The 12923-nt window shown below is 43.2% G+C and overlaps 1 protein-coding gene across 6 annotated transcripts in view; it reads right to left on the bottom strand.

The window, feature by feature from the left end:
- Positions 1-12923, bottom strand: part of PDZD2 (PDZ domain containing 2) — a 202173-nt gene that overhangs the window by 27489 nt on the left and 161761 nt on the right. For all 6 annotated transcript variants that reach the window (XM_071425591.1, XM_071425595.1, XM_071425596.1 and 3 more), the window contains 8 exons: positions 11527-11638; positions 9456-9604; positions 8680-8799; positions 6053-6167; positions 4245-4318; positions 3866-4085; positions 2688-2805; positions 127-259 (listed from right to left, as the gene is read on the bottom strand). In XM_071425591.1, the coding sequence (XP_071281692.1) occupies positions 127-259; positions 2688-2805; positions 3866-4085; positions 4245-4318; positions 6053-6167; positions 8680-8799; positions 9456-9604; positions 11527-11638 (1041 nt within the window). The remainder of the gene's footprint in view (positions 1-126; positions 260-2687; positions 2806-3865; positions 4086-4244; positions 4319-6052; positions 6168-8679; positions 8800-9455; positions 9605-11526; positions 11639-12923) is intronic.

Below are 12923 nucleotides of genomic sequence, written 5' to 3'. Positions count from 1 at the left end.
TGTTGCACAATACATGCCATAGCAAGAAAAAGCCATTTTCTTCATTTTCTGCTTTTCCGACAGCAAGACTCAAATTACAGTGCCAGATGAAAACAATCCAGATACACTTACTCATTTTCTCCTCACCTTTGGGTTAGGATGACGACTAATGATTAGGCTGACTGGTCCTGGTCCACACTCACTGAGGATTGCGTAGGCTTCGCTTAGTGCTGCATGACGCAGGCTCACAGAATCCGCCTCCAGAATCTGGTCACCCCGGCTGCACAGAGACACAGAGTCACCTAATCACAACCACCTTCCATGCAAAAAAAATTGTGCTTTCAACTGATGGCCCAGCTTTTTCAAAGACCTAAGTGTTCTGGAAAATACGTGACTTTCAAAGAAGGTGCTGCTAACAGTGATGTGAATGGTTTAAGTCCTCTTGAGTTCACAATGGAGGCTCAGAGATCCCTTCTGCACTTACTGTCAGTGCAAAAAAATCTCTATTGAATCAACCAAGAAAACTGCATTCAGATCAGGGTGAAAGCAAGCTTCAGTTCCAGTTCTGCATTCAGATATTTATTGAGCACAGAAGAGGAAAAATGGGATTCAGATGGGCTGTTCTCTTCACACCATACTGAATTACTTAGCAGAAACACTGATAAGAAATTCATTATTTAGATATGAGTTTATGAAATTACCCCAGGAAAAAATTGAGCCTGGTAAGCTTGTATTTGTTAAAAATTATCATAGAGAATGCATTAAAAAGGAAAAAGAAAAAACAAAACAAAACTCTCCTGAAAGGAAAACACACTGTGTGATTTAAAAGGGCATGTAGTGATACTACAAGGGAGTACGGCTTCAAACTGAAAGAGGGCAGGATTAGATCAGGTGTTAGGAAGAAATTCTTTACTGTCAGGGTGGAGAGGCACTGGAACAGGTTGCCAAGAGAAGCTCTGGAAGTGTTTGAGACCAGGACGGATGGAGCTTTGAGTAACCTGACCTAGTGGAAGATTCCCTGCCCATGGCAGGGGATTTGAAACAAGATGATCTTTAACATCTCTTCCAACCCAAACCATTTCATGATTCTATGATTGTTTAGCTCTGTTTTCTCAGTTTTGTAACTCTTGCTTATGGTGCTCAGGCATCTGGAACTATTCAAAAGAAAATATCATCAACTAGGAATATCATTAAAGCATTCTCCATAATTCCTGAAACATTTGCTTTGAACAGACCCTCTCAAGGAATCTACTACTGCCAGCTTGTGTTGGGCTACTTGTGACAATGACACTGTCGTGTGTGACACTATGAGCACACATACCGAAGGCAAAATAACAATTGCAGTTCAGTAACCTGCACTTCTGGTACAGGCTCAGGAAAGTAAAGAGTGACTTATCAGTTCTGCAATCATCTCACTGCTCTGCCTATTCCTTTAGACTTGCACAAATGGAGTCACTTACACAGCCACATGACTAAGAGAGGAAGCTCAGATACAGAAGAGCTGGATTTAAACCTCCCCTGGCATTGCAAAGCCAACATTTGATTAACAATGTTTTCCAAAAATCAAAACCACCCTCTAAGTCTTGGCCTATGAAGCCATAAATCGCTGATGGGACAACAGAAGCAACGTCTCAAAGAAGCAAGCTAAAAATCTGGGAAGCATGCCTGGATATAATCAATCACATAAACCTAATAAACAATGCAGCTGTTACATACAGACATAACCAGCACTGCAATGTTTTCCAAAGGGGCCTGCAAGAAAGCAAGTTACTATTAAATGCTGTCTCCTGTAGACATTTCTGTATTATAGGAACTTTCAAGGGTTTTGGCAGCAATGCCACCATAAAATTATCTTCTTCCCTTATTCCAAGAAATCAAATTTCTATTGCAGTTTTCCTGGTGAGCCAGGAAACAGAAGGCACTCTCTACCAAGGCATTTGCTCAGCCTCTCTGCACCAGTGCTCACATCACACACTCAAAGAGGATCACACAGTCCCAGCACCTCTTCAGCACAGTCTCCCCTCTGGAGCCATGCTCCCAGCACCCACCAACATTTATGGAGGAATGCAGAAAGTGGCAAGGTTTCCTCCAATGGTTTTCAAAAATGAAGCCTCCACAAGAGGAAAAGCAAGTTTCTGTCACTTAATCCAATGTAGGCACAAGGAAATCCTGGGAATGACTGCTTCCTAAACACATCCCTGCTCCATGACAGCGTGCTGCTGGTCAGCCTGCAGCAATCCCACAAGACTGAGAGTAAGGCCTAACCCATGGGCACAGGCAGCAGCAGGAACATTTATCCCAGCTCTTTTGAGGAGAGTTTCAGGTGACTGAGCTTTTAGCAGAGCTCTGCAAATTTCCTCTCAGTCTGGGGTCTCTGGCTGCAGCTCTCACAAAAAAGCATGAGGCTGCACTTCTTGCTGCTCCCCTTTTTCAAAGGGTGCTATTAAGCTCAGCTTTCTGTATAGAGAATTAAAAAAAAAAAAAAACAACCAAACAACCCAGACCTTAATGATCGTGCTGTTTCCAGAACAAAGAATAATGTTTCCAGGGCATTTAATACTACTTTGGAATGTCTTAACATAAATGTTTTCTTTTTGGTGAACTCTTAAGTATAAATTTCCTCCCTGCTACATCAACCAATTGGTGAAAACAAAATCTCAATCGATTTTATTGTAAAACCACTCCCGCATGTTTCTGCTTTAACCAACCTTAATCTGCCATCCATTTTAGCCACTGATCCTGGGGCCAGGCTGTGAATGTATATCCCGGGTGAACTGTTTTCCAGCGTGAGACAACAGGCACCAATGCCAAGCCCGACCCCTGGCTCTGTGAAAAACAAGAAGTACAAAGAAATGTGGCAGATTGTAATCGCAAAGGACACACAAGTGTTTGTGTTCCCACATCCCATCTGAGTTCAGGACTCGTGTCATTGTTTCAGGGTTGGCCTTAGGTGCAGTCAGTCAGGAAGCTAAGACCAACAAGTGGAAATCAGGACTGAAAATAGCTGATCCTGGCTGTTTTCTGAGATTGATGTATCTCAGAAAATACTCTGGGCACCGTGGGAACCTCTTGGAAAGGTCTGATCTGGTCCAAGGCACAAAGGAGGAGAGGCAGCAATCCAATCAAGATTTCATCTAAAATTACTGCAGAAAACATGAGCACAGAAGATGCTGCCAGTTGTATTGCTCTCTTTTGTTAGATATCTGTATGGCATTCCTCAGCAAAGAAGCACTAAGGAAGGTGAGGCATTATCTCTGGTTCAATGGTCACCTCTGTCCACTTTCACCTCCACTTTCCTTCAGGTAACAACATCCCTGTTTTAGGGATCTGGACATCTTACATTCTCTCTCAAAATTTTGAATCCAACATTTAAAATCACTGTATTATGAGTCTTAAAAATAGGCATATTTGTCTACCACATATAACATATGCTTTAAGTTTATAATGAGCAATTATTAATGAGAGCAACCCTCATGGAGGAGTTCAAACAGATTATCGGGGAGCTTTTCAACACTGTGCAGCTTTGCCTTCCCTGGAGACACTCTTTAAGAGAAAGGCACAGCCTCCTGGGCTGCCAGGAAGTTGCCTGCTATCTCACAGCCTCCTTCTTTCAGCAGCATGGACACTGCTACCCATAAGAGGCTTCTGATTCTGGACTCTTATGACTGCTACCCATAAGAGGCTTCTGATTCTGGAAAAGCAAAATGGAGGAAGGGGAACTGTTCAGAAGTTTTTGCATTAGAGGGTACTTTTCCCCCTTGTCCTGTGGTTCCATGTCAAATGGGCATACTTGGGTATACCAGGCATAAGAATCTCTAACCTATTCCCAAAAACTCCCTGAAGAAGCAGAGATTTGCTCTCCCGGACCGTTACGATGGACGCTCACCTTTATTGAGTGTCACATCCATGACGATCCTGTCCTTGGGGCCAGGTCCCTTGCGGCTGGAGGAGGAGCCCTCGGGCTCCTCGAGGCCGGGGACGGGCGTGGTGCCGCTGGTGCTGGGGGAGCTGGAGCGGCTCAGCAGGGTGGGGGTGACGCAGGGCGTGAGGCTGGGGCTGCGCAGCCGCGTGCGCACCGTCAGCGTCACCACGCCCTTCTTGAGTTGCTGCAGAGACAGCACAGAACCACCACCGTGAGGTGACCAACATTTGCCACTGAACCTGCACACGGCAACTCGTGGCAGTGCAGGAGTATCAAGCTGAGGGTAGCAGGTGGCAATGAGTGAAGAGGAGCACGAAGCTCTTCAGTGCTATATCCATGTTACCTTAAACCTCTGGATGGCCTCCTGATGGGTCAGTCCTTGCAGAGACTCTCCATTAACTTCCAGGATTTCATCCCCTGGTAAATAGATACAAAAAATGAGGTCAGCAATATAAAGACTAAAAAGATTTAAAACATCCTTCCTGAACATGAGGTGATCTACTACTATAAGGATTTCAGTTAACTATCCAATAAAAAGCCTTTTATTGTTCTCAATTTATTTCCACTTGTACTAATGTCTCTACAAGTTACTAGTGATGGATTACCAAAGTAAAAACTGTTCTCCAGCAGAGATTCTGAACTTGGCATTCCCATTCCCACAAACAAGCTGCAAATGCTGTGGATTTTAACTGAAGTCTGAAAATTATTATGACATGAAGTCCAAAGGTACTATAAAACTGCCTTTCTTTTGTAAGCTTTAACAGGAGAAATGAGGAACTAAGTGAAACACTACAGCACATCACTTCAAAGCCTGTCTGAGAAAAACGAACCTTGCATCCACGTGCAGAAAGCAAATGCCTTCCCTTACTAAATGCCTGCAGACAGAGAAGCATGTAGTAGCCCACACGCTGTGACAACAAATGCCTTTTTCACCTCAAGGAACATGTCCTGTCAGATTTCTACCAGCTTCCAGGCTCTAGGTCTTACTACTTACATCCAGCTGAGCTATCCACCTTCATTTTATTAAAAAGAGGGTCAGCATGATTCAGATCCACTTCCTGTAATTTTACTTGCATCTATGCAAAATGACATGGGGCAATACTGTCAGCTAAGTCTACCCCTCCTCTCCTTTCCTAGCTTCAGTCAAGAAAAAAAAAAGAAGAATTTTCAAGCTATGAATAGCCTGAAAATGATTCCTGGGTTTACGGGACAGCTGCTACTTATTGGCTTCCCACGGCAAGTGCACAACCTATGATGCAGGGATGCGAGCTTCCCTCTGGCAGCAAGTGTGAGAGTTGGCACCAAAAGCAGCCTCAAATACAACAAGTGTGATAAGACAGAAAGAGGGGAATGATGATATGAGGAGAGAAGTAACACAGGAGCAGCTTGAGAGAAGTAACACAGGAGCAGCTTTCCATAGAAGCAAAGTAACACAACCCCTGTAGAAGGGTTGTAAACCACCACTCTGAACTCATGGTCACTTTGTACTTTCAACACTAAAGAGTCTGTCTGTCAGAATGCTGTGTCACAGCACTCAGACCATGGTGCAGCACACACAGAGCAGGCTATGCATTCAGCTCAGATACTAAGATTGGAAAAGCAGTAATAAAATCTGGCTATATCTCCTTCTCTAACTAGAGCGATCTTACTGCCAATCCCATCTTTTCTTTTTTTTTTTTTTTTTTTTGTGGTTATGATTCTTGCCCTGTCAAAATCATACCAGGAAGTTTAGAGAGTACAAGGGCTCAAAAGAGCCTCTCCCAGACTCCACGTCCCTATATATAATGCCTTCTCAGTCCAGCATCTTTAAGCCAGGTGTTGTTGGCTATCTACATTTCCCTGCTGTCACTGACCCTCTCCAACTGGAGAATTACAGCTTGCTGTTTGGGCAAATAAAGTTCAAGAAAGAGAAAGGGGAAAAACAAAGCAGCCACGACTATTCTGTAGTTCTCCCTTCTCAATATGAAATACAGTCAAGTTAATTGCCATGAATGATCTTCCACAGGATGAACAAACAGGGCATTTTACATTTTCCATAGCCTATTGGTGCTGGCCAGGTGCCTAAACATAGCTGTACTTGAATTTTCCTCCTGGACTGAAATAATATCCCACTGTGGTTGTTTATGTGAGGTTGGATTCTCTCTACCATACCTTCTTTAAGCCTTCCATCAGCAGCCGCTGCTCCATTTGGGAATATAGTCTTCACAAAAATCCCCATGCGTCCACGAGCAGAATCCTGACCTCCCACAATGCTGAATCCAAGACCCTATAAAAAGAAGATATTTGAAGAGATTTTCTCTTTTCCTACAGAAAAGAGAGGAGAAGACACACAGCTGGCCCCTTACTCTGTTATCATCTGTGTGAGAAAGACTGCCAGTAATGTACAAGACAACGGAAAGATGAAAACCTAAAATCTTCTGATGAATTGCTTGGCCAACTTACTCTCTCATCCCATTTCTCATTTACTTTCACTCTATTATCAACACACTCATCAGCCCAAAATATAGCAGCAGGCACCCTAAGCTGATATAGCAAAAACTCCGAGAATATTTTGTGTTTTGTCAAAACATGGGGTCAATAGATTTCCCAGTTTAAAAACAGTAACACATTCATTCTGAATTAACAGACAGTCAATTCCTACCCCTGAGATCTATAACCAGGATTAACTATAGGTTTCTCTTATGTCACAGATCCTACATTTCCTCAGGAAGAAGAAAAGCTTCAGAACATGACATAAGGTCAGTGCTGCAATGTAAGGAATGTAGCTGAAAGGAGAATGGCATGTGGGGGCTACCACTCACATGTACATTTTTAATTATTCTGAAGACATATATCACGTTGTATTTAAATAAATCTAGATCAATAGATTCCCCAGGGCTCCATCCATTAGCTGTTACCCCTGCACTACCCCAGCAGGCTATGGGACCATCTTGCAAAGCTGACCTGAGAACTGATGAACACAGCAGAATGAACCTCTCCCCCTTCTGCTGAGTTATTTCCCAGACAAATTGATTCCTTGGTCCACAACCCTTTCCCATATTTCCCCTCTTGTCACTGCTGTTCATGAATGTTACAGAATAAAGGGAAAAGTCACTGACCAGGTGGACGAAGGATGTGGGGAACTGTTGTGCTTTAGTGATCTGAAGCCATGGACATTATTACTGCCTTGGGCAGCACTCTCCAGCTGAGGGATGCTGCCAGGGCAAGCACGGAGTTTACAATCCAACACAACAATCAGATCTTTTGTTTCACTACATGAACACAGAGCAGGCCACCACAAGTCTAGTAACTTACCAAGTTCAGTAACTTGGTACGACATTACTGATTTCTGGACAGGCAGCAACTTAGCTCCCTTGTGCAGAACAAAGTAACTCCGGTAAGTGTTCAACCCTGTGCAATTATCAACTGCAAATCAACCTACAGAAGGCAGGAGGCTCCTGGCACTCCCATGCCTGGACACAGCAGGTCTCCCTACAGCTCCATGGGAGGGTTGGGAGAAATATGTCTGCAAAGTACAGCAGTTCCTACACTAGCCCACGTTCCCAGACAAGCGTTGCCACTCCACAGCAGGAAACCACCCCTTGCAGATCTGGATGTAAACCTAAAGGCAAACCCTTGGCTCCCTGCCACCAATACTGCAACTCTGCAGAGAAATATTTCAAGTCCCAGGTCTGCACAGGGATAATAAACTGAGCACTATTGCACAAACTGTACAAGGTGCAATCCCTAACAGAGGAGATCATGAGGTGGGTGGAAGGCACATAGAATGGCAGCTGCCTTAGGTGGTTCATGATCTCTAGGGTCTGCATTCTCCCAGCTGCTTCCTAAAACCTTGGAGCTAAATGCAAAAAGGCAGGAGAGGGTGGCTTATCCCAGGGGGAGAAATAATCTAATTTAATGAGAAAAACAGAGTAAAAAAATAAGAGAAATGAAGAAATATTTGCTCATCATAAAAGACCCACAGCTCCTAAACCAAGGGAAGTTAAAGCAACTGTGAGCCAGTCTATCCATAGAAGTAACTATTTCTAACTCTTTTTCTAACATAAAGCATAACAAGGAATTAGTTTTGTATTTGAGCTTGAAAGTCAAAACAAATCTTCTTAGTCCAAAACAAATCCATCTGATGACTTTGAAGACTATTTCACAAAAGGACATGCATATTTTTAGCATATTTAAATGACAGCTCCAATACTAGTGTGGATTTGATTAGGGAAAACAATGTATACCTGGGTTAATGCTTATCTATTTGTTCTTAGCATTCAGCCAACTGGTATCTAGCAAGTGTGTAAACACATTATTGAGGGAGAGAAGATGACTCTTTGACCCATGGAATTCAGTGCTCTCTGAGAAGCAATCAGCCAGTAACCTGTCTTCAGGTTTAATGCTTAATTTGCAGTAATTTATTTTTTTTAAAAATGCATCCAGATTCCACAGAGGGAAAATATGCTTGTCCATAAATATACATGTGAACAGGTACTGTTTTGTAGCTGCACTGACTTTGCATAAACATACATATTTAGAGATCCATTATAAATATTTGATATCTCAGTAATGGCAAGATGCACCAAACCAGAATGAAAGCCACCCGGTGTCAAGTGGACAACATGAACATCACATCCCCTGAATTTTGCAGGTGTTACTTTGACATTTATGTTTGGAAATGGGATTTGTTTATCATTAGCACAATTACCAGCTACTTTGGGAGCAGCTGGAAGTGCAGGAGACACCTCTTAAATGCCAGCTCTCACTACATGTGAGAAACATGCAGAAATCCTCACCTTGCCTTGCCCTTTCATCAGGACGATGTTGGAAATAATGGATGGCTGGGTCAGTCTCCATGGAGATTCCACCTGGGCAGCACTGAAGGAACGGGTGGATTTCTTCACAATATGGTAGTCCTAACATCAACAAACAAGGATAATCGCTCTGATTGCTTGGCAAAGATACTGCAGATGTCATACCGGGAAAATTGCATGTGTCGAGGAAGAGGGATACAGTATCTTAGAGATATATTCAGAGAAATGTTCAAGGGATGAAACCCCAGCTCACTACAATCAAAGTGAATCTTGCCACAGTAATTTTCCCACATTTTGCACAGTAGAATCATTTTGAAATGTATCAGTCATGATTTAGATTAAAAGGATTAAAGATATCCTCATGATATAATCAAGTCTTTATTTGCTAAAAAAAAAAAAATGGAGAAAGGAAAGGAGAAGGAAAATGCCTACATTTTAAAGTAATTGAAATAAAAAGCATTAGGGAGTTTATAAAATTATTTCTTTTAAGTCTTCAGATCTCTAGAACCGCAACTCCTAAGACGAATAGCCTTAGGACCTTGTAGCCACAAGCAAGCAGTACTCTCCTTTGCAACACTCAAAGAAGCTCTTCACAGGTGGCAACACATCCCAGTTTGGTGTCCATGCCTGGCTTCAGTCCCATGATGTACCTGTGTGATCCTGTTTCATGACCCTTGCCCATTTCTATAAGCTTCAGGCAGATGCCACAGGACTGAGCACCATGAGGTGCTCACAGCCAGCTCTGCCCTCCTGCTCACCTGTCTGGCTCCTGCTGACTCCAGCTGCTGGGGCAGAGAGTGCTTTCTTCCACCCCGGGAATATTTCACTGCTATTTCGTAATTTGATTCACCATTTTCCACTGTCAGCTCATCGTCTTCTCCCACAGACTCCAAGCGGGATCCAGCACCTAAGAAAAACCACAGAAACACATCCTTCAACATCTGAGAGCTGCTTTAGCCTCTCCCACCAGCAGGCAATAACTACCCCCTGCAAATCCCAAATTAAAGTGCCTTAAAACAATACTACCCAGTTTCCAGACAGGCAGTTGGAAACCAGTTTTGATCACACTCAACCAAGAACTTTTCCTGCTGTCATAGGTTTTCTGCAATCTTTCATTGATACTGAACTCATGGTATTAAGGAAAAGCAGAAGATAATTGAGTCGGTAGCTCAGGGACAGGAAAGAAATTCATCTGTTCACACCCAATGGCACTTGCCAGTGCACTAAGCTCTCAGGCTTCATGTATTTAAAATTAAAAGACCCGACACTGCAGCAGTATTCATTTCTGGAGGTGTCATGTCACTTTGAAGGAATTTTTTTCTGGAATGGAAAAAGTAAAAATGTGCCAAAAAATGCTATTTTCTTTCCTTTTGGCAACAATTCTCAGTTTCTTCTGTAGATCTGTCTTAAAGAGAGGAGTGCAGAGTTCATGTAAGAAACAGAATTATTTGTCTTGAAGGACATCCTGTAATTAGCCACAGAGTACCCTACTCCTCGCAACAGGGCTCCTCCAATTCTCATTTTCTCCAAGGTCCCTGCAGAATCCCCAGTCACAGCAGTTCCCGGACATTTATCCTTGTCATTTCCACACCACACAGGGAAGGGACATTAACCCCTATTTTACAGATGAAAACCCAAGACACAAGCCAAATTTGCACAAGCTGGATTTCATGATGAGGATTTCAGATTACTTTAAACCAGACTTCTGTTGGAGCTGCCACAGAGAGCAACTGATTTCCTTTCATCCTCACTGTACCCCAGGAACAGGGAGTCATGGTCTGAGGGAGATGCACTGAAAATTTGCCCAGGAGAGCCCCAAACAAATTTTCTGCCACCTCCTTCCTGCCTGGAGGCTGTGTGAGCACTGCTGCCAGTGCTAGGGAGGGATGGAGCACAGAGCTGGGGCAGCTGCTTTTTTTCACTCAGCATGAAAGCAATTCTGCTGATGCATCCATAGGCAGAATTTGTACCCACTGCCCAGAGTGCAATTTAAACCTGCTCCCTGCTTTGGGATCTGAAATTGGAATCTCTGCTTTTCAACTCCCCTTCCCCCGGCACACAGGCTGCTGCTGCTGCTGCACACAGACAGGATAGCAATCTTGGCAGGACCAGCATCCTGGCATTCTTTCATTCCCTGGCACCTACAACTAACCCTTTCCCATCAGTTCTCCCTCTCTTCTGGAGAACAGTTGTAATTCTGTATTTTCTGCCCATCTCCCAATGCATCTTCCTTTCTCATGCTGCAGTCCAGGCTGGCAGATGCTCCAGGCTCACCCACAGCCCAAGGGCATCAGCACTCACAGCAAGAGGGTCTGGATCCCCAGTGACCACCAACTCACAGCCTCAGGAACCACAGGCAGAGGACCCCCCTGAGGTATCCTAAAAATACCTTAGTAATTGGAAATTAGGGTGAACACAGGAGGGAGGGAGCCTCAGAAAGCATTAGGGTTGAGAACATGATCAAGATCTGCACACAGGTTACTGTTAAGACTTGGGGACACAGCAACAGAAAATCTGGGGATAAGTCACTGTAATTGGCATTTTGATCAGAGCACACTGAAATATACAGACAATGCAAACAGTAAAAAAAAACAAAAAAAGGAAAGAAATGCACAAACAAACAAGACACTTCTAAAATTTGCATAATATTTCTGTTCCTACAATAGCTCAGCTCAGGAGGCTGAATGCAACTATCCTACGGATGGGATTTTTCTTCCAAAATCAACTAATATGATTTCAAAGAAATCCTATCTCACTTTTAGACAGTTAAAATAAATACACTACAATGAAAAAATCTACAGTTGCTATCTTCTATCAGTCCAGCTTTACCTTGAGATCGACTTCTGTATTTCAGTATGCCACTTGCCAGAGTTGAACTCTGATTGTTTCCTTTGGACACTTCTGCACAAGCGGGATCTTGAGACTTCTCGGTTTCCATCACCTAAAAGAAATTTAAAAAAAAAAAAAAAAAGTTCTTGTAAACCAGAGATATTGATGACATTTTTTCCATTGTCTTATGGGACAGAAAATTCCATTGCATGTCATCTTTGCTTCCAAAACATGTCATTGTATTAAGTATTTTCTGTAAGTAATTTTTTGCAACACCTTCAGACATTATGGTCACGCATCCTCTGCAAGACACCACACTTATGCCTCCAGAATGCATCCAGCACTCTGTGGCACCTCACTTACTTGCTTCCTCATGTATTTGAACAAAATTCTAGCTTTTATTTCCATTTGTGCTGCTCTGCAGGCTTCCAGAGACATCACATCTTTACAGAGAAAACTACTTTTAAAAAGCATTATTTTACTGTTAGTGTCTGCTCTGAGCACCAATGCAAAGCTTGAGGATGAAAAGCTTATTTAACAGAAAGTTATTACAGCTAAGCACTTTAAAAGCCTGGAAATGAGCAATTAAAGTTTACAGGTGGAATCGCAACCCCACAACCCTGAGAAATGCATCAGGACAGGAGGAGTCTCTTTACCGACTGTGTTTGCCCGGATGCCAAGTAACAAGGTAAGCAGCACGGCCACATGTCCTCTGCCTCCTGCTCTCCTGTGCTCAGGGACAAGCAGAGCTGCCCATGGGCAGGCTCTGCCCAGCCCCTGCATTTTGGAAGGTGCTGGTGAACTGCTGGAAGTCAGTTGTAAAAAAACCCCACCCAAGTAGCCAAACGCTTTCCTGTAAAAATAATTTCTGCTTCTGCTATTCAATCTTAAAAACGTCAGTCTTTCCCACAACCTGCCTCCCATCCCCCAGTCCCTCTTCCACCCAAGCCAACAAAGCCAAAGTTTATCTTTTGTGCAAAGTCTAGACTTCGTGATTTTAGTTTGAACAGTAGAAACTTCAGGAAAACATGAAACTGGCAGAAACAGGAAGCTGGAATGGGAACTGCTTTTTATTCCTTCCCCTTCAACAGGAACAGCTACACTTAATTTACACAGGGTTTGTACATCCTAGCTAGTAGTTGTTGATCTTTCAGGGCACTGCAGCAACTACTTTAGAGTCCACTTCCAGCACCAAATGCTTTGCAGCTCACAGCTCCGTGTAAATTTAGAACCATCCGATTCATTCATCAGTTTGAAAAAAAACCAGCACTCATGATTTGGTCAACCTGAAAAGGGCCTGATTCCAGAAGATATGTAAGACATCAGATTCAAAACCCCACCTAAAAAACCCAAACCTATTCAGCACATCTTATGCCTCTACTACACGGGGTTTGAGT

This window comes from Agelaius tricolor, unplaced genomic scaffold (genome assembly GCF_023055355.1).
Source record: "Agelaius tricolor isolate 1412-34295 unplaced genomic scaffold, bAgeTri1.0.p SCAF_4, whole genome shotgun sequence".
In the NCBI taxonomy this organism is placed as follows: domain Eukaryota; kingdom Metazoa; phylum Chordata; class Aves; order Passeriformes; family Icteridae; genus Agelaius; species Agelaius tricolor.
The sequence above is the reverse complement of the archived record's forward strand: the minus strand, read 5'-3'. Positions and strand labels throughout refer to the sequence as shown.